This window comes from Symphodus melops, assembly GCF_947650265.1.
Source record: "Symphodus melops genome assembly, chromosome: 11".
In the NCBI taxonomy this organism is placed as follows: Eukaryota; Metazoa; Chordata; class Actinopteri; order Labriformes; family Labridae; genus Symphodus; species Symphodus melops.
The window spans coordinates 21,762,222-21,777,586 of record NC_136701.1 but is presented as its reverse complement, the minus strand read 5'-3'; the positions used below and the strand labels follow the sequence as shown (position 1 = coordinate 21,777,586).

At 42.2% G+C, this 15,365-nt stretch overlaps 1 protein-coding gene across 1 annotated transcript; it reads left to right on the top strand.

The window, feature by feature from the left end:
- The first annotated feature begins 251 nt into the window (after positions 1-251).
- Positions 252-15,049, top strand: LOC306831364 (forkhead box protein O1-A-like). Its single transcript, XM_079355436.1, has 3 exons — positions 252-1,054; positions 12,771-12,962; positions 13,766-15,049. The coding sequence occupies exons 1-3, from the start codon at positions 470-472 to the stop codon at positions 14,945-14,947; spliced, it is 1,959 nt and encodes a 652-aa protein (XP_079211562.1). The 5' UTR covers positions 252-469; the 3' UTR covers positions 14,948-15,049.
- The last annotated feature ends 316 nt before the right edge of the window (positions 15,050-15,365 follow it).

Below are 15,365 nucleotides of genomic sequence, written 5' to 3'. Positions count from 1 at the left end.
TAATGAATGGCTAATTAGTTATCTTAGACTGCCCTCAAGCAACGAATAAACAGGCACACGTAATAATGATCATTGTAATTGAAATTGGTTGAATTTGTCATGATTTACAAACTCAAGCGGGCTCGAACGCACCGCCGAGTTGTAACACCCGGATGACTTACTATGTGTGTGGTCCGTGAAGGCAGCACCACACACTGCAGGCTACTACTGTTATGACAGAGCACGAGAGCAGAGAGAGACAGACTTGAGAGTTTTGACGAGTCGGTGCAGGATGGAGTGAACTTCATGGAGACTTTGAACACAGCGGCTCTGACACATTTACATTTTTAGATTTCTCTTCGCATAGCAGACTAATAGAATCTGGCGCGTGCACGCAGGTTTCTTGTTTCACCTGCGCATTAATTTGTTAATTGAATTTTTTTTTTATGTGGGTTTCTGTGTGACTGCGAAAAACAGGTTAGACTCTGATATGGCTGAGGCAGCGTCAACACAGTCACAGCCGGTCGAGATAGACCCGGACTTTGAGCCTCTCTCCCGCCCTCGGTCCTGCACCTGGCCGCTGCCCCGTCCGGAGATCACTGACCCAGCCAGCTCCAACACATCGTCCCCGGCCCCGTCGGTGCAGCAGGAACCGGGAGGAAACACCGAGTTCATCAGTAACCTCGGCTTGTTAGAGGAGGACTATGAGGGCTATGCAGAGGACAAACCGCCTGTGCCCTGCAATGACTTTCTGTGTCGAGAGGGAAACTGTTTGCATCCTCATCACCACCACCATAATCATCATCAGCAGCACCTCCCGGGACCACAGCTGCCGCCTCAGCAACAACAGGTGCCTCATCCTGGTGTTGCACCCTTGGGTGGCCCCGGCCAGAGGAAGAGCAGCTCGTCCCGTCGTAACGCCTGGGGCAACATGTCGTATGCTGACCTCATAACCAAGGCGATAGACAACTCACCTGAGAAGAGGCTGACGCTGTCTCAGATCTACGACTGGATGGTGAAGAGCGTCCCTTACTTCAAGGATAAAGGGGACAGCAACAGCTCCGCGGGCTGGAAGGTGAGTGTCTGCATGCACGTTTATGGTCAAAGTTTAGATGATGTTCTTTTTAACACAATCCAAGCCATGATTGAAAACCACCAAACCTCTGGGTTTTTATTGTGCATACTCACCAAAGAGTCTGCTCACAGACTGTCAACAAGCAGCAGATCTGCACTCATTTAATGCAAAGACCCAGACGTGGCATCCTGATCATGCTCTACTCAATATGCAGATGACCAACACACGTTTATGCAAATGCAAGGTCCTCACCGAATCCTGATTGTGTTTTATGGATGGTTTTCTTATTGTGTTGATAATGAATTTCTTCTGTTTAATTTGTGTATAATTTCAAAATGTCTCTGAAGTTACTCTAACTCGTCATTCACTCAAGCAGTGCTGCACTATTGTAGGTGACTTTAATCTCCAAAAGAACAGAACCATCTTAACTCATCTCCAATCACACATTTAAATAGTGACTTCAAAGATCTCTTTCTGTGTTTCATACCAATTTTGATTGTTGTTGATATTATCTATATATCTAAACTGAATGACTGATTACTAAAGACAACACCTTCTCTGTCATTTCTCCATCAGTTAGAGAAAGTAAAACGTTTCCCCAAAGTAAACAAAGTTTAAAAAATGTAGACTTTTTTAAAATAGTTGTATAACTCTTATGCTTAAAATGGGCTGCTGAACTTTGTGGTTTCGGTAGCCTTTGAAGTTTCGGAGTGGTTTCCTCTGTCAGTGGCAGCAAGCGCCTCATCGATGTGTCAGGGAGGAAGGAGCAGCCATTCTGACTGTAAACATCCCATACATGTGTCTGAGAGCATGTCTTTCTCTGCTTTAGTGAGGAAAACAATGCAAAAACACATTTATATAATGAGAATACTTAGAGAGATTTAGACTATTGGAGTTTAGTGTTTACATTCAACTTTGCTTTTAATGTTTAAGAGACAGGGACGGTGGAAATCTTGGTTGAGAATATGGTGCATTTTTAAATATCTGTGCAAACATTGGGGAAAACTCAAAAAAATCAGTACTGAGTCATAGTCTATGCAGCGTATCCAGGGTAATGGAAAACCTGGTGCATTCCTGAAATTTGAAAGCTTTCCTTCTTTCCTGTCTGGAAATGTTTAAAGTACAAGGGAGAAGTTGTAAAAGCATTAGTCTAACGCCTGCACAAACACGTTAATCCAAGTCTTAATATTGTCTCGCCGGTCGAGGAAGTTACTCAACTGTGATGGATAGAAAATAAATCAGGACAAAAGCAGACAGAGAAAGTCAGTGTGGTTGCCAATTAAAATGTGCACACTCAAACAAAATTTGAGTCAAGTTCATATTTCAGCTTTGCAGGCCCTTCCTGTAACCCGTTCATTCTCCAGGGATGAGATGTAATTTTCAAGTTATGTCAGGAAATGCCTCACGAACCTCAATCAAATATAGTTTCCATTGTTAAACACCCTCTTTGTGAGCTTGATCACAGCTGACATTATGAAATATGGCTCTGCTAAACCTCCCTTTTCCTCCTTTTCTTCATGTTTCTGCAGCTCTTTAACATCACTTTGTTACATTTAAACCGTAGCTGCGCTGGCTGGTGGGAATTCAGTCAGATAGCCGGGGAATCAGTGTAGAGTAAAGTCCTTTGACAATAACAGGAGGCGACACAAACAGCTCAATCAGTGTTGAGGAGTGTGTCGGAGGGGAAGGAGTTGGGAGAAGGGAATGCTGGGAACAACGTCAGACATCCTCCATTCCTGAGCTGTGCGCTCATATCTCTGTGTCCCTGTCTTCTAGAGTTTCCTCTGCGGATGCTACGGCTCGAAGAGAGGGATCGCTGCTCTTAATCCTATCACTTCCTTCTGTGTGGCTTTTTGTTGGTAACGTTCGTGTTTGTTTAAGTGGACCGACGAGTTAAACTATCATCATAACACCACACGGTCTGCTCATGTTTCATATCATCAACCCTGCAGATTTGGGTACAAGTCTATACATTTAAAGTAACACCAACATTAATTATACAATAATTATTTCTGTTGGAGTAATCTGTTGGAACAAAAAGACATAACCGGAGTGCTGATGCAGATTATGACTTTATGTACCGGTCCGCCTCAGCCAGGTGTTTGTAGGTAGCGTTTGTCTTTATTCATCACCTGACAGCACAGAGTTTCATTTCACTGACTTTAAGGCAAAAACAAGTACATGGAAGAAGAAAAAAAAAGTAAGTGGTTCGGGTAAGCATGGACACAATGTAGCCAGAGTGTAGAGCTGTGCCTGAAATCCCTCGATCCTCGGCTGGAGTTAAGCTGACATTTTAGTTGTGCAACATCGAGACGTCACAGTCGTGTCCGAAATGTGTTTATTATTGTGCTCAATGAGTGCACTATAGACTCCTCTACACATACCTCCTTATATGGTGAGTAGTGAATGAGGGTCTGATTTTAGACCCAACCAAAGAGTATGTTTGGGTTGCTTAGCAACAGTCTAGTTTCAGTTACTTTGTGGATTAGTTGAGTATGTGGAGCTCGACAAATTTGTTGTTGATTTTTACTTTTAAGTATATTCACTGTTTTACAACTGCAATAACAGCAACACATGAGGGGATAATGTGGCACTAAATAATAGCACTGCCGTCGTCATCTTCTGCACTCATACTCAGTGTAACATCGCTGCCACTCGTTTGAATAACTTGTGTCCAATCAGGAGGGAACACACCGTCTTTAACTCGTCTCACTGTATCATGGTCTGTTGTCCAGTCCGAGTTTTGAGATTCATGTGATCCTCAGTTTTGTTCAGTTGAGCTCCAGGGCATGAAGGATTTATTTGGGCAAAAAAACATTTCCAACCACAGAGTGTTCTTCTCCTTTGGAGATAACAATGAAGGGGAAGCAAGTTGTTCCGCCACTTTGGGTCCAGAATGAAATCGTTCAAAATTGATCTGATGGGTTGATTCCTGATAACCAGAGCATAAATCATCCTGCTCTTTGATCCCAAGACTTGGTCTCCACAGTGCCATCATTCGATTGAGTTTTTCCCCCCCCCCAGTAATTATGTTCTTCAGAACTGTGGTAGACAAGAAAGGTTGACCTAAATGTTTATATTCTGCTGTTGAAGGTTTTTTTTAAAGTTATTTATTTGGCCTTTTTGGCAGCTGAAGAGAGACAGGAAATGTTGGGAGGAGAGGGGGGGGGGGGGGGGATTCAAACCCATGGCCGCTGGACTTTCACCTCTGCACATGGGGCACACGGCTTCGGACACCCAGACTCCTGATCATTTTTTTTTCATTCAATTCAATTCAAACAACTTTATAAATCCCTCCCATGTAGCAGCTTGTACAGATGAGAAAGAAACATAAATAAAGACAAGTTGACGCACAAACAACAGATTACACAAGGAGCTGTTTGAAATAGTTTATCAAGCACTTTGGTTTATGAGCAAATATCTGCAGTACTGATGACACTCCCTTTATCTTGACTCAACACTGTAAACATTGTGTCCGTCTAACATCAGTTCATTCAGCTAAAAACTCGTAGGGACATCGGGATCAGGCTATTCCTTGTTTTATTCAAAGTTTGGCGGTTTCATCCTCATAGCTTGTATATCACCCATTAATAAACATGCATCATCTCATCCAAACTAGAAAAGAGAGATTATTAGTTATGTCCTGTGGAGATAAACAACATCAGACATAAGAGTGAGATGAAATGTCGACCTCCTGACTTGCATATAAAATGATCAAACCTCTTGTGCAAAATGTTGATGTTCTAATAAAATGAAAAGATTCTTAAAACAGATTTTCCTGCCAATTTGACTCCCCACATGACTTCTTCATGCCTCCTCGCAGTGATCCTTGTAACATGAAAGACGGTAATGTGAATAGTAGAGAGGGAGGTTGAAGGTGAGAACTTGGTAAGACACTAAATTGCAGTGAACAAATAAATTGATCTTGCATTTTAACTTTTGGCTGGCATGTAATATTCTTCATTTTCAATCAGCTGTCATGATGCAACACACGTTTCTATGATCCCTGTGTAACTGCTGGGCGGCATTTCTTTTATTCTTATATATTTTAATGTCGATCCCGAAATGATAAACGACGAGAAACGACTTGCACAAAAGCCCTTTTAGCATAGTTCATACTTTAACCAGAATAACCAGAATCAACCTCTTTTTCTGCAGCCTGCTGTCGTGAATTTTCTCAGTTTTCGAGAAAAGAGTTCTGCTGCATAGTTCAATGTGTTACGTTCAACCAAGCCGCAGAGTTCTATTAAGAACAATAGCTGCGGCGTGTTTATCTCTGATATTAAGTCAACACATCTCTACTTCAACCTCTGCATTCCTAAATGTTGGCTCGTTCTCTGGGCTTTGGAACCACCGGCTAATAGTTATTTTTACACCTTCCTGTTAAAAAAACACGACGGTCCCCCCACAATGAACTATGATGCATTTCCTGCCTGGTGGATGGAAAACAGTGCCATGTGTTCACTTCCCCACCTTACAAAACACGAGGGTCGGCGCTGGAAAAAGTGGACAGACAGAACATGTTTGTGCATCTACCTCGATTTGATTTCAACATTCCTGCCACAATAAAATCATCAGTCTGGCCTTTTTATTGACTTTAGAATCCACATGCATGAACGTCCCTGATTATAATGACAGATAGAGGTATGCCAGAGACCTCATGGTGGGTGGAGGGCGTTGAGTTTAAACCGTAGTGATTATACAGCTCCACCTAAAAAACTGAAGGTGGGTGGAGGGCAGGACGAGGGCGATGCTGCTGCCGCTACAGCTTCCTGTCTCCCCTATGTTATGGACATGTTTTGTTTTCCCTCCAAAAACTGTGGCAAGTCAGCAATCGTAGTCCCTCTGCTGCAAGACAAGCCCCCTATCAACTGGGAGGACATGTTCCCCTGGGATGTCGGTGGGTCTATAAGTAGAAATGAGTATACAAGGCTACTCAGACATCTTACTGGTACTGCCTCTGTTTTTCTCAGTGAACTGTGACATTTAATACTGGAACAGGAAGAAGCAACCTTCAGTTTAACTGGCACAAAGGTTCTGGTGCTTTTATTTAAAAACATGTACTGTAGGTCTGGATAGTAAAACACAGTGTTCACCTACAGCTTTTGCACTTCTTTAAGGTTATGAGGCTTGTTGAGACTAAGTGCTAAACAAGCAAACGGCTGTTTGGCTGTTTATGCACGAGTGCTCTCTGGATAAATATGCCGTCTTAGTGGCAGCCTTCAGTTGCTGTAAGCGTGCAATCAGTGCCTGTTGTAAAGTGGTCTATTTTACTATATCATTTAACACTGGTGTCAAAAGAGGCGCCTGATGTTTGCATATCCCCGCTGGAAACTGTACTGACAGACAATGCTGACAGTATTTATTCAAGATGAGCTGAGTAGCTAAATGGAAAAACTCAGTTTTAACAACAACATCCCTCAAACAGAGCGACAACTGATTAAAGTGCCTCCTAGTGGAAGTGAGGTGCAACCTGTCCTGTAGGTAAGGCTAGTGCTAGTTTAGTATTTTAAAGAACTAATCAGGTTTTTAATAACCAACTCTAGTAAACCACTAATATTTCCTCTCGTATCACATGACACCAGCATTTCAGGTTTTAAAATAAACATCTTTACATAGAAAGTCTGACAATTATTATTAACTCACCAAAACAGGCAGATCAGGACCTGGAAAGAAAATTGCTCCAGTCCTAAGACATAACTGAAAAAATTATAATGTTAGCATTCAATCACTTCTTTTCCAATATTGTAGCAATCAGACACATTCTTGCAAATATTACATTATTATCATTTACCACAAGTAAAAGGTAATAAATGTACTGATTGATGTCTGATTGCCTGCATCTATAGGCCATACACCCTCGTTTACAGCACCATGACATCATAATCGTATTACGTTTTGTTTTGTTTTTATCAGAAGTTAACATGAAACAGTTCCATGAGACTTAAAATAATTCAACTGAGAATTGTTGATCACTTTGTCTTCCACTTACTGAACATTTCTGTAGCTAATGTTAGCTTGATAACATGCTGACAAAGATACTGAATATAGCTAACACTGTAATTAATAAACACCAAGTAATGTCATTATAAAGATGTTAGCATGTGGACCATGCTGTGCTGGCATTAGCATTTAGCTTACAGCTCCTTTATGTCAATAACTAAGTCAATAACTGCACCTTTGAACAACAATAACATGCTTGCAGATACTTCAGAAATATCCATAAGTCAGATAATCTAGAGTTAACTTTCCCATAATGGCATTGAGTTCACGATCAGTTTCGAAGTGAAATGCCCTCAGGGATGTGTGAACGTTTTGAACCCAGTTTGGCGACACAGACCTGGGAAAAAAAAGGCAGCTTGCGACTAAAAAAAGCTTTAAAAAATAATTAACTGCCTCTATTTGTCTTAGGATCACAAGGTTAAAAAGTGGGGGCTGAACTTAAGAGGCCCAGTGAAAGCTTAGGAAAGGCAGGCTTGGAGCAGGGGCTTTTCAAGAGGAGCAACCAGTGGCCTGAGGGAAGGAGGGGAGCAGTCAGCTGACTGGCTGGTTGTGAGCTGAGGCCTGTGTACAGTCTCCATCTACACATGTATGAGCCTGTGGAATCCGTGGCATGTAGGTTTTTGCATTGTCCTCCAGCATGCACACACAGGACAATAGTCCCCCCTCTATATTATGTTCACAAAAAGAACCTGGCCTCAAGTCTATTATGCAAAGTATAAAGGACGTGAGTGGCCGAGGGGGAAAAAAATATGGCGTGAAGAAAAGAAGCCGGATAAAGAGTAATTGAGATTAATGTTCAATCCTGCAAATGAGTTGGCCTTTTTACCCTTTGGAGTGTGCAAAGAATGTGAACCAGAGTCAAGCTCAGGCTGAGAAAGATTTAAGATCAAGTATAATCAGCTTGGTATTTTTGATTATTTAGTATGACTTCAGTGTTATGTTTAAGCTTTTAAATCAATATCTTATAAGGTAAAGTGCTTAACCGTCAGTCATTTTCATTTGCCCACTCCTTGTTTATCGAACGCTGAACTCCAGACACAAAGCTCAGCATGGCTTTTCAGGGGCCTGCTTTTGAAGCAATTGGAGAAGTAGGTCATTCAGTGTGATGCACAGTGTTAATCAAGTAGGCTGCATTGTGCCTGCAGCCATGCCACTGTTTGCATACTGAACTGGAAGTGTTGTCTTTCTTCTGCAGCGGAGCTCAGCTGTTGTACCCACCTGCTTTAACAGAAACTCAGGTCCCGCTTGCAATACACTGTTTGCGCTTCCTGGGTCAGAGGAGATGAGGGTGCACAGGAAGACATTGTCAGGAAGTGGCTTATTCTTTTACTGTAATCACTGCAAGTGCTGTGCTCTTTCATTATATTTCACACCAGGTAGCTTTGTAGTGGTGGCAGTTCTCAATGTGGATTACTTAACCGTTAGTTGTAAACTTTTTTCTGTTTTAATATTCAAAGACTGCATGAGAAAAGAATAAAGAAGGCTAACTACAGAACACTGAACCGCTGAGAATATGAAGTAACACGATTATGAACATTACCTCTCAGCTTGTACATAACTTCCATCCATACACCAATGGGCCCATCCACATACTCACACATCCTGTCTTTACACTCATGCATCCATCCAACATCTTTCCACTGATCACATTCAGGTTTGTTCAGGGCTGGATCACATCTTACTGTGACTCAGAGAGAGGCGAGAATAATTCTGAATAATACAAAGACATGTTATTTAACAAAATTATCAATTATGACAACAACAAAAAAGAAAGTGCACGTCATGAGAAGAAACTTTTTTAAGGTTATCCAACCCAGGTGTTGACACTGATTTCACACTACATATTGTAAGAAGCAACTGTACGAAACTATAGCTGCATTAATGACTCATGAGCAGAAGTCCAATATTTACCTACAGGTGAACTCTTTGTGGCTTTGACAGCCAAGAGATAAGCATACTTCCTCACTCACTGTTAATGTGATTTTGATTTATGGACAATTGTTCCAACTTTTAGACTGACTGGCTGCAGTACAGATCGGAAGCTCCGCCTCCTCAATGTAAACATTTGGGACATGACTCAAACAAGAACATGATAATTCGTTTCCAAACAAACCTCATCAAACATGGTTTCTGTCATTATAGTTACTTTTGCTGATTTGCGCGTGTGTTAAAGCTACATATAGTGAAGAAATATGGCATTTTTAAAAGCTACAAATAAATGAGTTTGTAAATTAAAAACGCCATCCTTTCTGATAACCATATTGAAATAAAGGGCCTCATCATTCATAGAGAAGTTAGTTATGATTTGAGCAGCAGCTGCTCTACAGAGGCTCTTCTCCTGGGAGATCCTCCGTCCTGTATGTGGTTGTGTGTGTAAAGAGTATGTAAAACCTTTAAAGTGTGGCAAGTAAGGCCACTTTCACTGGGGCTGCACCTGTCCCTGTTACTGGGCTCCGTTTGTTTACTTATCCTGTGACCGTTACTGCAGGCCTTATGCTTCACTACACAAGAAACAGCAGCTGTGTCAATGTGATTGTTTTGAAGTCCAGTAGGCGGAGTCATTTCAGGCTGCTGCAGTGTGTCTATTTGATATCGATCACAAATGATTTTAGGATGCTTGATTCATTAAAAAAAAAAAAAGTATATTGTTGTATGATTTCCAAACTATGTTCTGGTATAAGTCTGTGTCGCAGCAGGTCGTCTCAGAGCAGGACAGTCCTCTGGTTTCTGCCTGCTGTTCTTGTGTCATTTCTAATAGTGTCTGGAAGGGGCAAACAGACCTTTCCCATTTCTGTTTCCCTTTCACCAATTGACCCAGAGCGACATTAAAACTTACACACGAGTCAATGTAGCGTAAGTTACAGACAGATGAAGAACCATCGTTAAACTAATGCTGCAAGAAACATGATTCGCCTTTTTTTTTTTTTTTTAAAGGTTTTTGCAAAGTTTGAAAGATGCAGAACAGACTTTTAAAATCCCCCATATCAGTTAAACTGTTCCCAGCCTACACCATGGCATACCCAAACACAATGCAAGACTTTGAGTTTTCTCATAAAGCTGTGCAAATACAAAGCAGTGCTTCTTGTAATATTTCTCTAAGAACATTGTGTCTTAAATCCCAGCCAACCTTCTGTTTTAAAGGCCACATAATCTATGCCTGGGAACTTCCACAGCCTTCAAGAAAGGCCAATAAAGAGCATTTAGGTTTTTTTTTAATGTCTCACATTCATATATGTTTTGCAGCTACAGGTGCACACATTTGACCCTTTTAAAGTCACTCAAAAGTGAGGGCCATAACAATCAGTTTATAAAAAAGTTTAGCAACAAAGATGCTTATAGGCCACCTTGGGCTGGGCTTTCAGAGGAATATTGTGTGAAGGAGGCACCTCCTGAATTAGTGAGGCGGGGGACGTCTTTTGTTCCCTTGTGGCTGAGGTGAGGTCTGTCTGAGACAAGGATTATCCCAGGCCGTGCAGAGAATAGTTCTTCCCAGGGCCCAGTCATGCAGTCCATGATCTATTGTGGGCTCTAATCAGAGGCGGCGAGCATTTGCATATCACAAGTGATCTGAGGCATGTTTAAAGTAGGCCTGCTCTTTAGGAAGAACATTTTCAATGTGTCTTAACAGTTCAATGTTCAATAATGCATTAAAGATATGAAGTGTGACAAATAAACGCACAATGAATTTTACATAAATTGCAATAACTCACAGTTTGAACTATCTGCTCTTCTTCATGATTAATATAAAACTCCAGTTTGTAACATGATTCTCCAAAATAAATCAAAAGAGTTTTCCCCCTCTTATTTGCCATGAACTCTTCTGAGCGTTGATACCAGCTCGTCTGAGCATCATCATCATCGTTCACCATGCTGCGAGAAAGCGTTGCTTGTATACATGAAACACAATTCCTTATTTATTGTGATGCAAATGCCCATACAGTGATAACTGTGACATTTTTGTGCAGTCCAAATTCAAACAAGACATGTCGTTGAGTTAGTGGGACTGAAGTTGGTTTATAGATGGTGACGCCTGTGCAGCATGTTCTACAGAGCTTAGGTCCTCTACTAATGACTCATTTCCTGCCTTTGCTTTCAGATTTAGAAATTATCTGAAGAAAGTAAAAAAAAAAAGGGAGTATAAAGGTCACAAGATCACAAATGAGACTAAGCATTACATTTTGCAGTCATGCAATGAGTGTAAACTGCACCTCAAGGCTCTATGTGCGTGCAGGTTGTCCTCTGACACAGGAAGCCTTGTTTTAAAACTCAGTAGAAGAAAAGGGTGGAGTCTGGTTTAGTGGGGGTGGGTTCTGATGTGTTAAGGCAGTCCTACCCAGCATGTCACATTTGATGCTTCTCCTCCCTTTTCCCGCTCCATCCAACCTGTTTGCATGTCTCTGTCAGCGCAGGCTGAGGAGCTCGTGTTCAGCGCTCAGTGAACTCATTGACCCCAGCTCTGCCGGCAAAAACATCTCACTATGTCACCCTCCCCATCCTCACTCGAACCCTGTAACCTCTCCATGCTTTCTTCTGCAGCAGAAACTTCTGATTCATGCACAGCTCACTGCCTCCACTCAGAGCATGTGGATGAGACAACACTGCTGTTGATGTTTAGTGGGAGGCACTGGTGGCTGAAGTGGTTCAGTGCCTCCATATGGGGACTCTCCTCTAAAACAATACTTGTCCTCTTTCCGCAATTAAAATCCTGTTGTGAGGCTTGCTTGTCCAGCTTTATGAAGTGTATGAAAGACTTTTCTGACTTTCTAAAAGAACATTTCAATATGAAATAAATCTTTAACTTTAAAGATTACATCCAGAAGAAACTGTATTCTTTGACTGAAAAATTGGGGAATAAACCGTGCGGGACAATATGTCATTTTGTTTAACATTGTGACACATCAGTGACACTGCATTGATATGAAACACTATCTTCATATCTGTGCTGAATACATTTGCCGAAAGCACACACTCAGACAATCCATCTTTTGTTTTAGTGTGAGTGTCTTTATCTCCATGCTGAGTGCATCCATGCTCAGTCCTGTGGTTGGGGACATCTGGCTTTACTAACTGCAGGGAGCTGCTTTTGAACTCACATGAGTATTTGGGGGAATTCCCCTGCTAGTGTCTTTTATTGTGCCCACCATCCAGAGCAGAAAGGAGTTGTGTTTTTGGTAGATTTTGTTCCTCACAGAGACCAGACTGTACATTACACGTGTGTCCTGCATGACCTCCTCAACCAGCGTTGTTTTTCTTCCTGAAAGAATTACCACAGGAGACGCCGCTGCGTTTTTTTTTAGGTTTCGTAACATAACATTAGAGAAACTCGACTGAATGATGATTTAGATGTATACGTTTTAGCACCAATGTCTTTAGCTGTTGAGCGCGAGGAGGGAATGGATTTAACATCGCACTCTTTTCTTCTCCGCTCTGTCTGAAAGTTGCATTACACTTCCTTTGTTTTAGTAGTAGTTTGGTCCATGACCACGAAGCATAAAACATACACGAACAATAATAATGAATACAAAATTTTAAAAAATGGCAGAAAAGGTGTAGGATGAAGCCGAAGCTTATTGTGCCTAGTGTTTGAACATTTCATTTAACACGGTATATCAAACAAGATTTGAATTCCCACAGAAGAGCAATAAGGTATAAAATGCCACGAGTGCTTCTTTTACACAGACAACTCACAAAAATCCTTTCTGTTCCTGTTCAGAACTCCATAAGACACAACCTGTCGCTGCACAGCCGCTTCGTGCGCATACAGAACGAAGGAACAGGAAAAAGCTCCTGGTGGATGCTGAACCCAGAGGGGGGAAAGAGTGGAAAGTCACCTCGGCGCAGAGCTGCCTCCATGGACAACAACAGTAAACTGGCCAAGAGCAGAGGAAGGGCCACAAAGAAAAAGGTACAGTTATCAACAATGCTACCTTTCATGCTCTTAAAAGCAGTGGTTATTGTTTGGCCTTAGATTTCTTCTCACATTTCTACTGACTCTCGGTCAAAGAAATGGTTTGACATGTTAAAATACTGTTTTTAACCCGTGGAGTTAGATGATAAGATTTATTGCTACAGCCAGCAGCATATTAGTCATAGTGTGAAGGCTGCATATAGCGGTAAAGAGCTAGCATAGCGCTGTTCAAAAGGCAACAACAAAAGGCCAAAACAATGACCTTGAAACTAAATGTCACTAATGAGCATTTTATATTATGTGTAAAATCAAAACTAAAGCCAAAGTGCAGAAATAGCATTTGTAACTCTGTAGATGCTAATTTTCGGGCACGCTAGGCTATATGTTTCCCCATTCAGTATGTCCAAGCAAAGCTGTTACATAACCGTAGCTGTTGGAGGTAGAAACACCAGACTTTCTGTGGAGTTTGAAAATACAGACGGCTATCCAAAAAATGTTTCAACATTCAAAAGGATTTGTAAATATCTGTTGTACTCGAAATCAAAGAACATAATATCGTAACTTAAATTCCTCTTAAGTCTATGTAAATCTGATATCCTCATATTAACAGATTTGCTACTATGAGTGCTGTGAAGGCAACTAACAATTCCAGCATTTACATCAATGAGTTAATGTTCTCATCCCAATCTTGACAGATGATGGTATGCTCTAGATTTCCAATAATTGATTTTTGTTGTTGGTGTTGGTTATTAATCAACTGTTTTCATCAGCATGTGTAAACTTTATATTATGATTCATAGATGGCTCTACAGGAAGGGGTTGAGGGAGCTGGCAGTCCTGGTTCCCAGTACTCTAACTGGATGGGAAGCCCAAACTCCCACAGCAACGAGGACTTTGAAGCCTGGAGCTCCTTTAGGACACGGACCAGCTCTGACGCCAGCACCCTGAGTGGTCGTCATTCACCTTTCCCTTCTGAACAGGATGACCTAGGGGAGTCCGATGGTCACATGATGTATCCTAAAGCAGCAGGGACCAAGATAACCTCACCCCTGCCGAGCTTGTCCGAGATGGATGGACCTGTGGGCCAACATGGCCAAGAGGTGGTTATGGATAGTCTGCTGGATAACCTTAACCTGGTGTTTCCTAAATCCTCCCAGCTGGGTCCTGACTCCTCTCATTCCTCAAATGCTGTCATGCTTCAGAGTAGCCCCTACAGCTCCCCCTGTTTGATCGCACACCCACAGCAGGACTACCACAAGCGTGTGTACAGCCAGGTGAGGATGAACTCGCTGTCCCCTGCTCCACTGCAGACACTTCCAGAGACTAAGCCAAGCTTTGGGGCGTATGAGAACCAGTATGTCTGCCCTGCTGGCCTACTGAAAGAACTGTTGACCTTAGATGCAGAAACCAGTAGGGACGTGATGCCCTCGAGCGATACACGGTTGGCTCAGGTTGGGAGGGCAGGTGGGCTATTGCCCACTTACAGCAGCCAGAGACACATGGGAGGTCGCAATGGGGTTAAAATGTTGAATTCTTTACAGAGTCACCCAGTTCCTCATGTGAATCCACAAGTTATACATAGCCAGGGTCCTTCAACCTCACGAGACTTGAATAGCTGTAACATGATCCCTCTGACTAGTCGCAATGGACTTTCAGGGGCCCCTCCTCGAATGAACAGCCTTCGGGCATATATGCAACTACCCCGTGGACACCCAGCTCACCCTTCAGATGTTTCAGCAAGCTCAAGCAGCAGCAATAGCTTCAGGGGTTTAAATCCAGTTCACCAGCACGGTCATCAGGAGAGGCTACCCAGTGACCTGGACAACGTGTCCATTGAGAGGTTTGAGTGTGACATGGAGACCGTCCTACATGACACTCTCATGGATGGCGGGGCACTTGACTTTAACTTTGACCCCGCGGCTGGGCCTTATGGGTTTCCTCAGAGGGTGAAGACAACCACTCATAGCTGGGTGTCAGGTTAGAACAGATGCTGGGTGACAAACAGCTGAGTGTAACAATTGGACCGTCGATTTTATAAAACTAGAACGTCTTTCAGCCACGCACTCCAAACCAGTCTAGAACTTCAGGACAATTTTGTGGCGTTTGCCTTTTAACAATGTCCCTCACGATGGGAGATTTGTTTTGCTTTCATAAGAGGGGGTGGTTTAGGAGGAAGCACATGAGGTAAATCGGAGGTTGCATGAGTCCCAAAGAAATAATGACCACATATTCAAGATGGCGGATTTAGCAACACAGTCCGAACCTCTATGGCTTTTTTTTTTTTTGCCTTAGCATGTTTTTGGAAATGATTACAGAAGAGAGTAGAAACAACATGCTGGTGAGAAAAAGAGAGCATGAAGTGCACGAAAATCGCATTGGTCAAAGGATTTGGGTGTATCA